General features: G+C 39.8%; 3 protein-coding genes across 7 annotated transcripts in view; 1 reads left to right on the top strand and 2 right to left on the bottom strand.

The window, feature by feature from the left end:
* pip5k1ca (phosphatidylinositol-4-phosphate 5-kinase, type I, gamma a) overlaps positions 1-8,824 on the bottom strand; it is a 51,760-nt gene extending 42,936 nt beyond the window's left edge. For all 3 annotated transcript variants that reach the window (XM_034081828.2, XM_034081826.2, XM_034081829.2), the window contains exon 1: positions 8,487-8,824. In XM_034081828.2, coding sequence (XP_033937719.1) covers positions 8,487-8,613 — 127 coding nt within the window. In that variant the 5' untranslated portion in view covers positions 8,614-8,824. The remainder of the gene's footprint in view (positions 1-8,486) is intronic.
* Positions 8,825-10,380: 1,556 nt separating this feature from the next.
* Positions 10,381-15,798, bottom strand: gpx4a (glutathione peroxidase 4a). Of its 3 annotated transcripts, none has more exons than XM_034081120.2 (7): positions 15,623-15,798; positions 13,442-13,536; positions 13,206-13,350; positions 12,771-12,922; positions 12,595-12,619; positions 12,298-12,357; positions 10,381-10,695 (listed from the first exon to the last, which is right to left on the bottom strand). In XM_034081120.2, the coding sequence occupies exons 1-7, from the start codon at positions 15,713-15,715 to the stop codon at positions 10,663-10,665; spliced, it is 603 nt and encodes a 200-aa protein (XP_033937011.1). In that variant the 5' UTR covers positions 15,716-15,798; the 3' UTR covers positions 10,381-10,662. The 3 variants fall into 3 exon arrangements, with proteins under 3 accessions (XP_033937011.1, XP_033937012.1, XP_033937013.1); XM_034081121.2 differs by having other exon boundaries at positions 15,650-15,797; XM_034081122.2 differs by lacking the exon at positions 15,623-15,798 and adding an exon at positions 13,868-14,030.
* A 195-nt stretch (positions 15,799-15,993) lies between these two features.
* Positions 15,994-19,131, top strand: polr2eb (RNA polymerase II, I and III subunit E, b). Its single transcript, XM_034081119.1, has 8 exons — positions 15,994-16,170; positions 17,102-17,276; positions 17,426-17,541; positions 17,707-17,787; positions 17,912-17,970; positions 18,121-18,199; positions 18,578-18,650; positions 18,984-19,131. Exons 1-7 carry the CDS (start codon positions 16,114-16,116, stop codon positions 18,641-18,643), a joined length of 633 nt encoding a protein of 210 aa, XP_033937010.1. The 5' UTR covers positions 15,994-16,113; the 3' UTR covers positions 18,644-18,650; positions 18,984-19,131.
* Positions 19,132-19,441: the final 310 nt, after the last annotated feature.

Here is a 19,441-nt window from a genome sequence, read left to right as displayed (position 1 = left end):
ACTCTTTCTGCTGCTGTGTAGATATATGTGTGTGATTCTAAGCATATCAATGATACCTCTGTACTGACCATTCCTCCTTGATGAGTAGTTAGATGGCAACGCTTATAATTAAGGAGTCATCAAACACTTTATGCTAAGCTTTTCAAAGAGGCTTTAAACCTTCATCGCAATTATAGCAGAATAATAATCTTGTCCTTACTGTTTCTGTATGTAAAGACACACGGTAACTGACACGCAGTAACTGACACAATGCAACGCCAGCTACTTAAAGACGACAGTAGAAAGTATGGCTGAACTCTGTCTAGAAACGTACGTCAACACGTCTTAAACTGGCGTTGTGGTGATGGCAGACATCCACAGCCTTCTCTCTGAAATACATTTCCTCTCAGCAGTCCTGACTTACTGAACAAAGCGGTGTGCACAGAAGGGGGAAAGCTGCTCTGTCCTTTGCTGTCAGTGCATATCATCCACTGTATAATACAGGGAGTGTGTGGAGGAAGCAGGGGCTGGAGAGGACAGCTTTTCCCTATGCCAAGTCATCCGTTACAATCAATGGCATCAAGCAACAGCAAGCAGGCTTAATAAAAAGCTTGCTTTGTAGCAACGAATAACAGTCTGCATACAAGCTATCTGGTGCTGAGTCCCAATATAAGAACCTTTTACAAGGGAAGCCTTTAAGAAATACAACCGGTCTGCAAGTAATTCATTACTTTAGTTTATAGATATCTGTTTATCGTTTTTTTAAGTTGTTTATAGTCAGGAAGCGTTGAAAAATCACCAACAATCTCCATTGTGTTGATATGTCTTCAAATTTAGCAGCAAAAGCAGCCAAAGATAGATAAAAAGCAGCAAGCCGTTATAACTGAGTAAGCATGACTCAGGAACTTTTGCTAAACATTAATACATTTCTTGATATTCTAGCTACTACTTATTCCAAAACTGTGTGTGATGATTAGCAGTAATAGTGTCTAAAAGTTGCTTTTCATTTGATGAATTAGTCTATCAACAATTAGGACATAGAAAGCTTTAAATGATCATTTATAATATTTGCTACAGCTTCTGCAATGCAAACATTTCCTTTCCTCATTTTAATTCTGTGCCATTGTAACCATGAGGTCGGTTTTTATGCTGTTGTTTACACAAACATGTGATTACTTTTGGGCATTTACGTTGCATGATTCATTTGTACCCAAACAATTTAGAAAACTAAAGACATGAATAAGCAACATACTTCAAATGAGCTGTAAAACAACACAACCATTTCAAAACAGACATAACACCATCATTTTCAGCAAAGACCCCTTACACCAGGCGTGTCAAACTAAATGTCATCACGGGCCACATTCGCATAATGGTTGCACTCAAAGGGCCGGTTGTAACTTTAAGACTATATAAAAATACATATATAAATATATTTAATATATAAAATAATGTATTATATTACATCATTGCCTCTGCATTGGATTACTATCGGATAGGGTAATAACTTCATAATTAACTCGGTATGAAAGCAGAAGTCTAGGGCAAATAATTGCAAGTCTCTTCAATGAGAATGTCACAAAATGATTTTAAAAGAAATGTTTCCAAAAAATAACATTTTTCAAAAAAAGTCAATTCTGAGAAAAGGGCAAATTCTGAGAAAAGGGCAAATTCTGAGAAAAAAAGGCATATTTAGAAGAAAAAAGGTCAAATCTGAGATGCTTGTGCTCCATGTATGGGCAACGTGCTTCTGTAAATCGCCATGTAACCGTATAACAAACATATTATATTCTTTGCAAGCTCTTGTGGGGCCACATAAAATGAAGTCGCAGGCCGGATTTGGCCCCCGGGCCTTGAGTTTGACACCCCTGCCTTACACCTTTTCAGGGCTGGAAAACGCCTCACACAGACACACTCGCTCCAAAGACTACAGTTGGCCAGGCTTAACTGAGGTTCTCCCAGACAAACCAGCAGACAGACGCTCAGATGCAAATCCAGCTAAATCACGGTCACTATTACTTTACTAACTAATCCCAATCCCATTCTCTCCAGGCTACTAGACTAATTGTCTGGATTATCAGGATAAAATAGCACCATCGCAAGGACAGGTGGGAGTCAAGAGACAGTCTGTCTGCTTATCTGCCTGCTCTGCTTCAGCATCAGAAAGAAGTGCTACTGTTTTACATTAAAATGATGACTAATTGCAGAGAATGACTGTTTTTGAATTATATAAACAGGCAGATTTACCATATTTCTCTGCTGGTTGTCAAAAATCCTCGAATAAAAATTCTAACTTCATTCAAATGTCACACCTGCAAACACTCTGCCTTAGCCATCCTAAATCCATCTATTTACAAATTAAACTGACAATATGCAGAGGATAAAATGACTGGCTTAGCAGCTACTGAAAGCAGCTAATAAACTCCAGCCTATATCTTACTGCCGTTCGGGAGAGGCTGCGACAGTAACATCTTCATTTCACACTGTGGATCGCACTAATGGAACAGGTGGGTATGAAAGTGGAATTTTTCCTTGGAGAGGCCTGAAAGCTCAGTGGAATATGAAATTGAAATTCAAAGCGAGGAGAAGCCAAGATGGGTGTTCTAATAAAGAGGAGTCTAGCTGCTGGGACAAGTCCACGCCTGACAGAATATTAATGAGTAGCTGTTTTTTATGCACACTGCAGAGACACTTATGGCGCGTTTCCACTGCAGGCCTCGCTCGGCCTTATTAGGCCCGGCTCACTTTAATGCCCGTCCACACAGCGGCGTGCGTTGAAGCTTCCAACGCTTCTGCCCATTCACTTTGAATGGGGTGACATCACTTTTAGCCGAACTGCATCGTGGGAAGCGACGCGGAGCGTTGCTGGCATGGCTCGCTGCAAAAGTTGAGCAATGTTCAACTTTTGACGCCTCGGCAGAAGCGTCAGCCAATCGAATCATATGCCAGTACAAGCTCTAGCCAATCAAACCGCTGCTTGTGTGTCAGGGGCAGGAGATTCATGTGATTGGTTGTTGGTCGATTGTCAGACACGCCCGCCGGCAAGCGGAACAGTTTAGGAACTGGGGTAGTTACTATAGTAACGCAGTGTAGGCGGAGCCGTGACGTCATCTTCAATGAGCGCCCCAGAAAAACAACACAGCCGTTAGCTGTTAGCACTCAGAGCTCACAGCTCTTTATATCTGTTCAGAAACTAGACAAAAGTTAAACAAGTACAAACCACAGACTGCCTGTGTCATGGCGAATACAGTCGCTGGTTTATTTATGTCTGTATAGGCCGTTGTTGTGAGTGTGGACGGTCGGAGCATATATAACGTTAGCTTAGCCAAGCTCCATTTAGAAAACACGCATTTTTGAAAGGGTTTTTCGCCTGCCGTCTGTCTGCAGACTTGTCAAAGCATTAATTCATGGTTTTTACTAACCGGTTTCAGTGTGTTGTTACTTCGGCATCATTTTGAAACGTGTATTACAATTAAATCACGGTCAAATATGTTCATCTTGTTGTAGTTGTAGCCCCCTTGCCAGCGATTCTCTCTCTAGTTTAGCATACTCAGCCCGACTCAGCCTGGTTGTTCCTGGCCCTAGAACCTCGATTTAGTCGGGCCAGAAAAAAGGTGAAAAAATAGCCCCGGGCCAAAACTAGGCCAAGTGGAAACGCAACCAAAAACGGGCCCCGTACGGCTCGGCACGCTTAAAGCGAGCTACCCGCTGCAGTGGAAACGCGCCATTACATGGCATACACCTCCGTAGGTCAATACATAGTCAGTGTTGGTGGCCATGTGATGTCTGCCCACAGTGTCAATATGAAGTCTGAGTTATTACAAACACATCAGGAGAAGACTTGAGGCAATATTTACAGTTAATTAGTCAGTTTACATTTCCTGCTGGATACGCGTCTAGTTGGGATGTAGTATTAATGTATCTATGTAGATTATAGTTGTCAAAAGTGTCCGGGAGGCTGGGAGGTTTTGCTGCTCCTAAAAAGACTTGCAGGGTAGCAGTTCCCTGATCTCTGGGCAAAGCTAAAAACAGCTCAGTCCTCCCAGCAAAGTCGCACACAAGGGCTCAAACCTCTTGTGCAATTTCAGTATGTTTTTCATTACTGGGCTCCTAGATCTGAACTGAGCTTATCCTCACTGATCCTGAAAAATGCAGTCAAGGCAGAGAATAAAGGTCCTTTTACGGAGAGGAGAGGAACTGTGTGGAGTCATGGAAGTGGATCGAGTAAATAAACATGCTGGTGATCAGCCTGGCTTCTGTTTGCTGCAGTAATTGCTGAGGACAGCATCTTCTGCCACTGGTGACTCAGTTGGAGGGTAATCTGCTCCAAACTACAGAAGAAGCAGAGTTGCACAACAGTGTGATTGGATGCTGCAGTACAATATCTAAAAAAACACTTGCCGATTTAGTCCGACACACATCAAGTTGTCTCTCCTGTATATCTATGTCATGTTTTATGCTATCATGAAGATGTGGAGCTAATAACTGACTGGTTTTCAGTTCCCTAATGGCATTTCAATTCACCAAACACTGCATAAATGTTGACTTACATGTATTCAAGTTGACCTTGCACCTCAGTCTTAAGGGGGATAACAGTATGTCATCACCCGAATGCTGCGAGTCGTTGCATTTTTCCCAGCATGATGCCCCTCAGACATGCTAAACATAGACAAGCTACACCACACAGGCCTCCTCTGCATGCTGACATCTGAATGAACACATACTAAACCGAGGATGATGTCTCACTGTTGGTGTGTAGCACCCTCAGGTAAAATACAGTTGGTTACTCGGCAAGGTGTACTCCATCATTTACCATCCTACCTTCAGAAAGCCGCCTCTATCTCTTCTGAACAGTGTGAGGCTGCACTGCCTGTGGTTTCAAGGAGAAAATCCTTTCCACGGCCCCTAATGGGCCCAGATAAATACCCACAGGAAAACTGATAGCAGCCTTGGCTTTTTGAAACATACAATGCAGCAAATAACACCGCTGGATCAGCTCAAACTGCATAGAAAATAAAGCTTATTTTCTGCCCTCAGAACTTCAGAAGATGGAAGAAAACAAACATATATCTGTCTGTGCAGAGAACCTGGAGAGAAGTGAGGAAGGTTTTATTTCCCAACAGTGTAAGGAAAGCAATAATCACACACTGATAGGATTTTGCACAACAACATGTAACAATTTGGGGCGAAACACAAACTTGTTATTTTATTATCATTATTTCATCTAATCACACAATGTTTAAAATTGATTGATTATTGGTTAATCATTTTAATACATTTTCAAAAAAGCTTAACTGGGGCTTATCTCAGGAGCACACACTGGGCAAAGAGCAGGGTACACACTGTGCAGGTCACCTGACACCCAAACCCATTAACTACAGGCAATTTAGAGTTTCCACTCGACCTGACTTGCTTGTTTTTGGACTGTGGAGGGAGGCGTGGAGAAAATGAACAAAGACACAAGGTAAACATGCAAACAGAGGAAGGCTCCAGGATGCTAGATTAGCTTTCGAATGCAGGCTGCTCTTACTGCAGTGAACATTTCTCCTCAATTGCACTATACCAAAATTGGTCCAATTACCGTAGCAGGCCCCACTCCAATTCTAGCTCCATGTGGTATGTTTAAGATGAGTTTGACAGCTTCATGCTCCTGCCCCTGATTATGAAATAATAATAGCCCACACAGTGGGCACAGTAACGCTCTTAATTGAAAACAGCAGGCTTTATTTCCCCTTTGAGGGAAGCCAGAGCATTATGACACTGCAGTCATGTAAGTGCAAAACTGAGCCAGGGCCTCCTGTGGCACATGTAACCTTTTACAGCTGCAAAGTCACCACAACAAAAGAAAAATACAGCCTAGAATGTTTTACATCTCTCCTCTTTACATGTGTCTCCATATCTGTATTTACCCTCATCCCCCTGACTCATCCTCCCAGCAGCTATTGCTTAGAAAATGAAAAACCCTGGACAAGCCCAAGGACAAACGCTGTGGAGTCTGTTTAGAAAAGCTACATTAGCACACAAGCCCCACTTCCAGATAAAAAAAACCCCAGCTGCACGGAAGATGCGACTGAAATGCGTCATCATCTACGTAAAGAAATATGACATTAATGACCGGGAGAAGGATGAACACGCTATATAAGCCTTGGCCACCTGCTTACAATCTGTTACTGGCAGACATAGCCACAGAAAGAGAAATAGAGAGACCTTGCAGAGTGAATAAGGAGCAAGCACATAGATGGTAAGTTACACCGAAGGCAACCACCCTTCGTGCCTCCGTCAGCAAATCTGACAGGCCTTGCCTTAAGCAGAGTATAGAAAAAAACATACAGGGGGGAGGACTGATGGATGGTGACAAATGAGTGGCTGAGCCAAGGGAATCACTCAGGGAGAACGAGGAGAGGAGAGGAGAGGAGAGGAGAGGAGAAAAAGGAGAGGAAAGGTTCAAGGTAAAAGAAGTACGAGTGTGGGGAAAAGATAAGTGACATTAATGATGCCATGCTGGACAGGACACTATAGGGACAAATTATGCAGCTTAAGGATGAGAAGCTTTGAATAGGAACGAATGCTCTGACAGATATTTAACAGCAAGCAGTGACACCCACACAAAGCATAGTTTTCACACATTCAGAGCAGACAAGCAAACAGTGAAGCCTGCACTTACACCGGACACAAACCGAGCTCTCAGGTTGACATGTTTCATCACTTGGACATCTACCATCTCTGGGGCCCAATGAGAATCAAGCAAAACCTCTTCAGGGGACATTTCCATTAATTTCTGGTGACCAGTGCTATGTTGTTATTGTACACTGTCGTAGAAAGGAGCACAGTCCCTGGGTTTAACATATATTAGCTGAAAAGCCTTTAATGGCCTTTAGGACCATTCACTAACAGATGTTGCATGGGAGTCACAGTGTGATGCACGCCTACCTCTCCCTGCTGCAGGGCTTATCAGACAAACTAGCTTAACCTACAACATCTTTGCATTAAAGGAGCAGACACTGACAGATATACTGTGTATATTAGTAACAAAGGAATAAAATCGATCCAACCCACAGTATTTGTCATTTCAGCTCCAGAGTTAAATGGGATAACATGGTATCGATGTTGGTGTTGTTGGTGTGTTAAAACAAGAAGCTTTAACAGTCAGCAGTGTTGTGGAGTCCACATTACACTGCAAATTGCACCATACTTGTCGTCTGTGGTTTTATTCAACATATATTTTGCTGTTCTCCGTCATCGTGAAGTCACTCAAAAGACAGTACAGATTGGGGATGCCAACTGTCCATCAACCTGAACTTGGCAGGTTAGAGGGGTACTCAATAATGCATCTGTTTAAAAAGCATGTGGACCTCTCTGTATTGTCTGTCGTTTTTCCTAATATGAAATATAAAAAAGAAGTACATGTACTGTATGTATGAAAAAATGAAACACTGATAGAATATGGCTACATTTTACAATCACTAGTCCAATTGCCAAATGCCTCAGCCTGTCACAGCTTGCTGTGGGGGCTGCGGTCTGTTCCTCAGCCTCCTCCATGCAGAAATGTGGATTTTCTGGCATCAGTAATATGCAAAGATGGTGGCAAATAGTAAATCCAAATTGAGGGTTTAATGATTTCTTCAGAAACGTAATGAATGTTTTCCTACAGCTTGTATTTCTGACAGGTGGTGATTATTGTGTTGTATAGTAACTAAGTAGATTTACTCAAGTACTGTACTTAAGTATTTTGAGGGAATTGTATTTTACTTGAGTATTTACATGTTTTGCTACGTTGTACTTCTACCCCACAACAATTCACAGGTACATTGTGTAGTTTTGCTCCACTACATTTATTTAGAACCTTTAGTTACTTGCAGATTTTGAGTAACGATTTGAATAACATTGAACAGATAAATTAAGACTTTAGTTACACCTGGAGTAAGATAAAAGTAATTACAATTAGCTGTAACTTTATCAGATGTGATAACACTCTTACATAGTGACTAGTGAGTACTTTTACTTTTGGTACTTTAAGTACATTTTGATGCCAATACTTTTGTACTGTTTTCCTACAGCTTGTATTTGTCACAGGTAGTGATTATTGTTGGTGCCTGGAGGCGTTTCCTAGGGAGAAGGTGGTCATGCATCCTGCAGCCCTGGCTCTTTCTATATGTCAACCCAGGTAATTAAAGATATTTACAGTAATACTACTGTACATATCATATTGCCCGTTCATATATCGATTCAAGGTTTGTTGTCCACACATATTTATACCTGCGTGTATTTACTACACAACGTATACAGCCACGCATAGCCTATAGGTAATAAAAACGTTACTATCCAACTTTACCTGCTTCCCACATACATTAAGCTAACGGTAAATGAGCTACTAGCTTAACGTTAGCTTACCGATTCCCTGCTAGCAAAGATGAGTCGGGACTTTCTGCTTACAGTAGAGGAAAATGGATGTCAGGTTGGTGAAATAATTACTAAAGACAGACAGATACGGTTACATTTGAAAGTACCCATGTCTCCGGCGTCCATGCCGTAGCTAACTCCGACGACCGTGTCCCCATCATTGGATGCTGCGTCTCCGGACAGCGGGCTCCCGTCCCCGGCCTCCGACAGCCCGACCGCTCCCTCTGCTTCCATTCAGCCTCCCGGAGGAAAAACAGGCAAGCCCTCCGATTGAAAGACCCACAGCGACGGTGCGAGAGCAAAGAGGGGATGTGTTATTGGATAAGTAGCTGTAATCAACTTTAGGAATATGTGATAGTAATCCGCGACGGTCCCTTCATGTGTGCGGTGTTTTCCTCACGAACAGCGTCCGCTCCTCTCCGCTCACCGCACTTGCTGCTGATGGTGCTGTGACTGTGATGGTGCTGCTGCCTGGTTCCATGCTGCCGGACACTGTGGCTCCCTCTGCAGAAAGTTATGGAGAACTGCAGCCAGGAGCTTCATAGTATTGTTCAGAGGTCAGCTTTAAAGGTCCCCTATTTACGGTGGCCCTGAGGTGCAAGTCAAAACAACATTTCACAAAACACTACATAATTTTCAAAAACACTACAGCATTTCACATTTTACGGCATTTCACATTTTACGGAAAGGGTATTCCTTTAGGGAGAACACTTCTTGTTTGTGATTGGACAGAGCCAGCCAGAGAAGCACTGCTGTGATTGGTTGTTTTTGCTACCAATCAAGAAATTACGCTTCGTGCTTGGTCAGCACCCGGCTGACAGCACCACGTATTTCCTGTTTGGTACTGTTCAGCTGTTTCTTCACACATTTTAAACTGAGTTGGAAAGAATAGAAGAAGAGATGGAAATCTTAAGGGAATATTTTAACGAAGGATATACATACGATGTTATCCTCGACATGCTCGACATACATCACGACATCAACATGTCCCTAGAATCAGCGAGTAGTGAGATTCAGGTGATAAGGTGGGCAGGGGTTACCTTGGTTGGTTGTTGGCTAATAGTTACACAAGCCAAAAAGACGTTATGACATCATAAAGTGGCCAAAAACTGATCAGCTAATTTTCAGACAGGTTTTTATATAAATGGATCAGGACAAAAAGAGAGTGAATCTTTTTTTCTGACACTTTCAGAATCTCTTAACGCAGAGGGGACACATATTGACATATAAAAGACATGAAAAAGTGGATTTTGCATAATAGGTGACCTTTAACGGACAGGGTGGTTGCATGGGGAAACACCTGGATGATTGACATAGTTTTGGAGATACAATTTACTTTATATGTAAAGAGCTAGTCACAGAATGTTTTTAATTAGAGACTCAAGGGGTTTGGGGTGAATCAAAATCTTACTTTGGTTAACTAAACTAAGCCGTTATTGTTAACACAACAGGAAAGATAGTAGGTTGCCAACAAAGACAATAGAGGACATCTTCATCACAGCTGTACACATTAAAGCCCTGTCAAATTTGAGCTATAACACATATTCCTTCTTCCCTGGATTGTAGTATTCCCCTCAGGCCAATGCAACACGTTAGACTACCTAACCTCATCCTTGGTGTAATATGTGTATAATACGAACAGGCAGATTTCTTAAGTCTTCTTCAACCACTATTGTAAATGCACAAACTGTAATGAATCATTACTGTGCCTGTAATCTAAGGTAATGATTTGTCAGTGAACAAGACGGTGACATTATTCATTTTTCAACCCAGAAAAAAAGAAATCTCAGTTTAATTTTAAGCTCCAGTGCTCAACTTTTTCAGTATGACAATAATTGATTTTCTGTCCTTTTTTCACCATTTCCATTACACAGAATAAAAAACGATTTCTCAGAATAAAAAAAAAACATCTATTCTACAAGCAAGCAAATCTCATATGATATAACATAACTTGACAAATGCCAATGTTTTCCTGACAGACAAAAATGATGGACAAAGATGTCATTAGGGCAACATTTTGTGCAATTTATTATGAAAACAATGCCACATATGAAACTGTCCTTTCCCCTTCTCTCTCTAGAACCAAATGAAAGCAAGTCTGGTTTTCTTCCAAGCAGGTTTGCACGCCATTTTCATCAGGTCTGCTCTGTCCGCCATGCGGGTTTATGAACAGGCCGTCACTGGTCTGGGGGGAAACCCAAACTTTATCCACTGGTGCCAGGGAGAGCCAGAGAAAGGAGCTTATATGATAGAGTTTCAGTAAGTGAGGTATCAATCATCTATTTACAAGTATTGAGGAAGATCCTTCTCCACCACCTGGAAAAAAGAAGAAGAGAAGAAGTTCAAATCTACTGTCCTAATGAATGAAGAAGAAGCACACATTGTATATACAGGGTTCATACACTTTTTCACCAATGATTTTCAATGACTTTTCCATGACCTTTACCTCATTTTCCATGACCAAAAAAAAATTCCCACTGAAAATGGTTTATTTGAACATGGAACAGGAAAATAACATCTGCATATGAAACATGTCTATGCCTATCTAAAACAAATCAAATAGTAGGCTTACTAGCTTCTACACGCTAAAGCAACTGTAGTCAGGGAGGCAAAGTAATCAGGTATGAAAAAGGTGGCAAGGACCCGACCCCTGACCCCCTGAAAGCAGCAGTGTCAATAATAACAGAAACGCCAAAGAGTCACATATAATAGAAATATATAAAAGCATTTATTTTAATTGTGTAGCAGTCAGTTTATAATTCTGGCAGCACTGTTGAGCATTTAGAAAATGTATTGTCATGCCTCTGTGCAAGGCTTAGTCTTTCTATCTTTATAGCCACTGGTGTAACTAAGTTCATAAACTCAACAAGTACTATACGGGGGTACAGTTTTGAGATACTTGTACTTTATTAAGTATTTCAATGTTTTGCTACTTTGTACTTCTACTCCTCTACAATTCAGAGGTACATGGTGTACTTCTACTCCACTACAGTTCAGAGGTACATGGTGTACTTCTACTCCTCTACAGTTCAGAGGTACATGGTGTACTTCTACTCCACTACAGTTCAGAGGTACATGGTGTACTTCTACTCACTACAGTTCAGAGGTACATGGTGTACTTCTACTCCACTACAGTTCAGAGGTACTTCTACTCACTACAGTTCAGAGGTACATGGTGTACTTTTCCTCCACTACATGTATTTAATACCTTTAGTTACTCTACAGATGTGGATGAATGATGTGAAATATAATCAAGTGTTAAATTAGACTTTAGTTCCACATGGAGTAAATTCACCAGCTACCCTGCAGAATACAAAGTCATTCAAACTAGCTGCACCTTTACCAGCTTTGAGAACACTTTGATGATCAATCATTATAAAACATATCATATATATTATTCTGAAATGGACCAATCTGCACAACGACTACTTTTACTGTCGCTACTTTCACTATATTTTGATGATAATACTTTTGTACTTTTATTTGAGTAACATTTTGAATGCAGGACTTTTACTGTAACAGAGTATTCCTACACTCTGGTACTTCTACTTTTACTCATAATATACTATTTAAAGAAACGGCTATTTTAACATACACAGACACACATAGTTTATATGAAAGGTAAATTAATGTTAAATGCAAAATTATGTCTACACTCCCTCTTGCCCTTTTTATACATTTAAAATCCTAGTTTTAACTTATTTATATTTTTTGCGACAAAATTTCAGAACTGTAAACAATGTCTAGATTGTTTCACATATTACCAGATAAGCTCTTTCCTGTGTCACTAGGCCCATAAAAGGCAAATAATTACGCAGCCGTATTTAAAAGATTAAATCTAAAATAATATATGAAGGGTGCTACAGTCAGGCTATATACACCATACTATCTGTGGCAAATTAAGACCGGTGTACTTACACTTGGATCATTGAGGGGTCCATATCTCTTCATCACGTGACCCTCTCTGTTGATCAAGAACTAAAGAGAAAGAGACAAAAAATACAACTCAAAGACATATATTTATAGAGACTTAAAATATGAAATACAATCATTATCTGTTTTACATTTAACAGTTCACAGAGTTCTTCTGTTACGTATTATCTACCCTATATAGTTAGGGCACCTTTTTAACGTTGATGTACATTACAGGAATATAGGATTAAATGTCAGCTATAACAACCATTGTATCATCTATATAAAATGACTGATATTTACCTTGGTGAAATTCCACTTGATACTGCTGCAAGAATGAAAACAAATCACATGTAAACAAAATAGACTATGATGATCAATAGTTGATTAATATGATCTGGTTTTAATTCAATCAGTTTGTAGATAAGTGTATCATGTCATCATCAATACTGTATACATGTTGTAAAATCACTACTTACTTTCCCAGGAAGCCTTTCCCATTGGGCTGACTTTTCAGCCACTTCCACAGAGGATGAGCAGTGTCCCCGTTCACATCGATCTTGCTGAACATGTCAAACTGAGCGTTGTAGGAACTGGCGAACTGCTTAATCTGAGTTTCATTTCCAGGCTCCTTCAAAGTAAAACAAGATGAGAGAAATAGACGTGTCAGCAAGAGTCAAAAGCCACGCAGGTTAAAGTGCCCTACTAAACCAATGAAGAAAAAGCAAATGGTTTAGTGTACTACAACGTGATGTCCCCTTCTGTTGAATAGGCCTTTTGCAAATATTAGGGCTGGATTCCATCTTTTGCAATGTGACCTGTCTGTTCCCACTTATGTGACATTTTCAGATCTCCAGCTTGTGTAATGCCTTTTCTAGCTTTGCATGTTAATAAAACTCTGATGTGTTTCGTACCTGGTTTCCAAACTGGTTGGAAGGGAAGGCGAGGATGCGTAAACCTCTCTCAGCGTACTGGACGTGCATTTCCGCAAACTGAGAGTAGTTTACTGGGGTTTTACCTCATTTAGAGGCAAAGTTGGTGATGATGACAACATCCCCCCTGAAAACACAAAGAAACAGATTCATAAGGATTTAGTGATGGTATGTTTATGGTATGCTTTAGTACATTTAGGGAAAATAAAAAGACATACCTGTATTTCTCTAGGGAAACCAGATTCCCATCAATATCTGTTGCTGAGAAGTCATAAATAGACGTGGCCCTCTGCCAGTCCTCTGCCGGAACAGCCTGTGAGGAGGAAAACAAGTTGAGTTAAAGGAGCTCATTTCAAAATGCACTTTTATGCTGCTTAAGGAATATCAAATAACAAGAAATATGACTCAGCAAATATATCAGCGACATACGCATTTCCCCTTAAAATGTATTTGTGAAGACAGCAAAGAGAGACGAATCTCTTTTGTATGCAAATATTTAAATACTAATATCTTAAATAATAGAACATCCTACACAACATAAAAAAAGATTAAAAGAACACTTTCAATTATCAATTTAGTTGGAAAAAATGTGCCATCTTCCAAAAGCAACATAATCCAGAGTTTCAGTCCTACTTTTTTCTTACCATAGCCTGCAGCAGGACAGAGAAAAGGACAGTGGACCCTAACAGGTGCATGACTGCCCTTCAGTACTCCCCTCTGAAGGCAGAAAGCGATACAATCTGTAAAACGCCCGAGTAATGTTCTCTACACCCTCACAGTCAGACCACAATCCGACCACTGAGGATGAGGACGCGATGCAGTGTCCTCAAGACAAGGGAGCGGGTGATCATTAACCAAACTGATAAGCTCTGGTTCTCCAATAGGTCCCTCTCTGCTGTTGGCTAAAACCTCTACGTCATACAGACACATGTACTGCGGTCCACAGTCCACAACATTTGGTAACTTCATAATGAAAGTTCTCAAAGTCTTCAGACTCATTAAAAGAGCCATGTGTGGTTGAGCCTCTTGTGGCCAGCGTTAAGAGCAACAGTCTGAACATTACATAAACTACTTATGAGATTAACATTGGAATGAAAAACAGCTTTTTGCAGCAGTGAATAAGCACACATAACCCCTTAAATCTCATAAAAGTCACAAGGCTGCGCCCAAAACACGTACTCTACCAATCTATCATAGCAAAACAAGAGATTTTGTGTTTCAAAATAATCTGTTTTTTTGTACCTGCCCATGGAGTTTTCCAGAATATTTTTCCTGCAAAAACCAATCCATAATAACCAGAAGAATGACCAGGCAAAACCTTACACACCAGGCTGAGTGGTTGAGCAATACACTTATCTGATTTTTTCATAATTTTCTAGGTAGAAATCCAGCTGGTTACACAATATAAGCCCTATTCCATACAAATCTTTATGGATAATTTACTGTATGATTCAAAATATACAACTAAAGAGCCAAAACTATAGGCTATATCAATGAACATTAAATACATAGATAGGCTTTGAAAGATAAAGGAATTTGTATTTTAAACATCCTATTGTGAATTGGAATACACGAAAAGAGAGAATAGAGATATTACACATTTTATGTGTATGATAAGATTAAGCAGTAACAGCCAGGAGCCCCCTTCTACTATTGGCATTGTTAACAAGTATTTATTGTAAACTTATTTGCAAGATTGAACTGTATGAAGTACATTTACTCAAGTAGGCAACTGTCTTTAAATGTAACCTTGACATACTTGTACTTCACTTAAATACCTTCATTTTTAAACTACTTTATTCTTCTACTCCACTTTTTATCACTTATTTTTCAGATAGTTCCCTTCTTTGATTAATATTTTGTGGGACTTATTGTTTTAATGATGCTGGTAAAGTCAATTTGATTGTACTCATATACTAACATAACATTTCAGCTGTACCGAGCATCGACCTTTTGTTATGAAACCTTCCAATGACTGGTCATGTTGCTGCACTACAGACTGATAGCCTATCAGCTGACCCCAGCTGCAGCCAGATGATGGGTGGTGCTGCTGCCGAACAGCGAGTTACACTCAGTCATATGAACTGTTGAACTATTATTCTCACACTAAAAACCTTAATGAAGTAATATGTATGTTGCACTATGTAAAATCACGTTAATGAACTTAAAGGCTATGTTATGCAAAGCAACGAGGAGCTCAGATTATTGACGTTTTGGCTACAGGCAGTAACTTTACCAGATATATCACTCGTTATATTGATTATATATAATTTGAATAAGGAGGACAGCGGTTGTTTCATGTGTCGATAATAGCCTGGCATCACTGTTACGCAGATAGGAAATCAGAGCAGCACGCGCACCATATGCTACATACCAACAACCATTAAGGTTTACGTTACCGTTGTAGATAAAACAAAGTAAAATACCATCGCCAGTAGTATTCCACTGCTCGCCACCGCTCCGAATGTCAAAATAATAAATAATGGCCTCATCTTGGTTATCAGAGAGGCCACATGTATCTCAAAAGCTGCTTTCGTTATTGATCCCCCCGCAGTTGGTTATGAGACTGCACCGGAAACAGAAGACTGAAAACAAAACTACTGACAATTAATTTGTTTTATTATGATGACATTTTGTGTCGTTAAAATGATTATTATAGTATATTTATTATTGTACAAATAATACAAATAACAAGTTTAATTTAGAAACGTAGTCTTTATGCTAAACTCCACCCACATACTGCTACTCAGTTTTCTCGTCATCAGTTTGCGTCGGTTAGACTGTAACGTGCATAGCGCGTCGCATGTACACAGGAGCTAAAGGGATAAATTAACAAATATAAACAATTGTTTTTGATAAAATATCAAACAAGTTAAACCTTTGAGATACTATGGATGATGAAGAGGAAACATACAGGCTATGGAAGATCCGTAAAACCATCATGCAGGTGGGTTAGATTTCAATGTGTTTTTAGCTTCATGATTTAGCATGTAGCTTAGCTGCGGTGCTCTGTGATGTTAGAAACAACCGAGTTTTATTTGAATTTAGATATTTAGATCAGTGTCACTTCTCTAAATTCCTGAATAAGTTTGATTTGCTTTGCACATTTAGTTAGAATTGTGTTTCAAGAAGCACAATTCTGTCTGCCAAAGTGCCTTTAATCCGGTCAACAAATCTTAACTTTGTTTTAAGTAATAGTAAGTGTAAGTAGCTGGCCCACATATGTAATATGTTGTAGTTGCAGATGATTATGGTTACTTCACAACAGAGTTCCCTCGCTAAACCAACAAACGACGCTGCATGCAAATACAATGGAAATACAGACGGTAGTAGAAGTATAGGAATATGACAGGAAATACATAAATATCACATTTTACGAATAAAACAACCATCCATTGATTCAGAGTTGCTGAAAGAAAACAAGGCTTTCCAGAGTGTCTGGAATTAGTCAGATTTATTATTGGGATCCTAAGTCTATTTATATGAAGAAGGAAAAGCCCATATCCATGATTTATATTAGCCAATCATGGGGTGATTTGAGCAGACCACTGAAGCAAGATAAACTTGAATTTGCTAGAAATGAAATAATCTGGTGTCCGTATTAGAAAGAAAGTTTAGTTTTAAATGTAAAATGATGAACCCTTTTCACAACATGTCTGTATGTGATCACATGACCAGAACAAGTGGATGAATGTACTTTTGTGTGTTTTACACTTATAACAGGTTTGAGCTATTGGAAACATTTCAAATGTTGTCCATGTAGGAAACATTAGAACATTTTAAATCTCAATGTAATCCGGAGAACTACATGGACTAGAAATATTTTGATTTGTACCATACACTCAATGAATTGATGGTTTCATCTATCCCCCCCTCAGCTGTGCCATGACAGAGGCTACCTGGTGACTCAGGACGAGTTGGACCAGACGCTGGACGAGTTCAAGAGTCAGTTTGGAGACAAACCCAGCGAGGGTCGGCCCCGGCGCACAGACCTCACCGTGCTGGTGGCGCACAACGATGACCCCACCGACCAGATGTTCATTTTCTTTCCAGGTAGGTTAAGAGTTATTATTAAATACTAGAGGGATAGAAGCCCTCTGTATAAAAATACGAGACTAGTGTATAATCTAGAATGGATGGTTGTTCCTTTGAAACATTCAGCGTTGTGATATTATTAAGTCGTATTTTTCTTTACATTGTAGAGGAGCCAAAGGTTGGAATCAAGACGATTAAGATGTACTGTCAGAGGATGCAGGAGGAAAACATTACACGCGCCATCATTGTTGTTCAGATAGGCATGACACCATCAGCCAAACAGGTAAACACACACATTATATATTATTATATTAAACAACTGATGCAAAAATGTATTTGAAAAACAGAGATTGCAGAACCTCTCTCGTATTAATTATGTGACTTTCTTCTCGACCTTTGACTTTTTTTATTTTGCTGTTAACATGTTGATTGAAATGTCTCCCTTCAGTCTCTAGTTGACATGGCCCCCAAGTACATTTTGGAACAGTTCCTTCAACAGGAGCTGCTCATTAACATCACAGAGCACGAGGTAAACAACAGACTGATGAATCCACTGTATTGCAATCCCTTTGACACCATATTTAAAACTCTAACAGACTATGCCTCTGATGTAGAATAACATTTTACTTTCTGTATTCTTTTCTGTTTTTCAGCTTGTTCCAGAGCACATCGTTATGCTAAAAGAGGAAGTGGTTGAACTTCTGCTAAGATAGTATCCTTTCACCCACTGCACTGTTGAGATTTGCCGGCAGAAAATGCAATTTGACTTTGAAGTACTTACTATTCATAAAAATGGTAGTTAATTGACCTAAAGAAAGATACTTTGTTTGGTTTGTTTTACTTCCTTAACGTTTTGTCTCAGTAAACTAAAGGAAAGTCAGTTGCCGAGGATCCAGGCTGGAGACCCCGTGGCTCGCTACTTTGGCTTGAAGAGAGGACAGGTAACTCATCCAGAGGCCCTTTTACTATGCATAACATTATCAGTATTATGTGACTGCATGCCATGGTGCTTTATATTTGATCTTGGTAAAATGATTTTCAGTAAAGGAGAGTGATAACACAAATAGATTTGTATAACCACTACTTGTTACTAGACATGTTGTGTGAAAGACATTTAAATGATCAGTTCGTTTTTCTACGATGTTGGTCCTATTATACATTTCCTCCAGCATTGTTGCTTGTTTCCAAATCGCATCATTTACCTATGCAAATAGATTTTGCAATACTACTGATAATGGTGGCCGAAACTATAGACTGGCACCATGACAATAATTCTGCTCCAGGCTAACATTCTGCTTTTCTTTCTACGACTTTTCCAGGTAGTAAAGATCATCAGACCCAGTGAAACAGCTGGGAGGTACATCACATACAGACTGGTGCAGTGACAGACAGGTGAGTGTTATGGATAAATATGTAGCTTGTTGAAAGGTCGAGACAGCCACACTGACAAAATCCTTTTGATACACAGCGCATATATACTCATGCAGAGGCTGCATTTTTGAGTTGTACTTTATTCCACACATACGTAATTTGTTTTTATAGTATTTACTTTGATGGGAGTTAAGGGATGTCACCTCACTGAGGTATCATACCAGCTCAGACACACAAAAAAAGTCAGCCGGACAAGGTCTGTTCATGCTCACTCTAACAGTAGTCTTTCATGATGCACGAGGAAGTAGCGGCTTTGAATAAAATGTAAAGTACTCTACATGTTTTATTTTTCAGATATTCTCCTGTATAAACATTGGAGGACCAGTGAAGGAAACCTGCGATGTTACATCTTTCATTACTCATCCGTGGACGATCCTTCTACTTTTGAATTGTTTTCTTATATTTTCTGACTTTGTAAAATAAAGTATTCCAAAAATGAAAATGTTATAGTTGACATCAATCTGTACACCTAAAAGTTATTAACTTAACACACCTATTCCATCTACTTTATGCTGTAATGATTTGAGACGCCTACCTTCTTTTTACTTTTGAAAGCCATGCAGTAGCCGCTGTATCCTGAAGCTTTTAGAACAGTCTTTGTGCCTCACATGCTGCACTTTAAACTTCCACCCACTGTAATAAAGTCCTCACACTACCAGGGAAGTGAACACAGCTGAATGAGAACAGTCAGAGGCAGTCTGCCGTCATTCAGTTCCTGCTCACTGTTATTTACCGGTTCCCTATTTGTCTAA

The sequence above is a fragment of the Pseudochaenichthys georgianus genome, chromosome 4 (assembly GCF_902827115.2).
Source record: "Pseudochaenichthys georgianus chromosome 4, fPseGeo1.2, whole genome shotgun sequence".
NCBI classification, from domain to species: Eukaryota; Metazoa; Chordata; class Actinopteri; order Perciformes; family Channichthyidae; genus Pseudochaenichthys; species Pseudochaenichthys georgianus.
This window is presented reverse-complemented; position numbering and strand designations above follow the sequence as displayed.

Excerpts from the sequence above, each read along its gene's own strand:
- polr2eb (XM_034081119.1), top strand. The coding sequence starts at position 16,114 with ATGGATGATGAAGAGGAAACATACAGGCTATGGAAGATCCGTAAAACC. Across the intron at positions 17,542-17,706 it reads TGACACCATCAGCCAAACAG|TCTCTAGTTGACATGGCCCC; the intron begins GTAAACACACAC and ends GTCTCCCTTCAG. Across the intron at positions 17,971-18,120 it reads GTTGAACTTCTGCTAAGATA|TAAACTAAAGGAAAGTCAGT; the intron begins GTATCCTTTCAC and ends GTTTTGTCTCAG.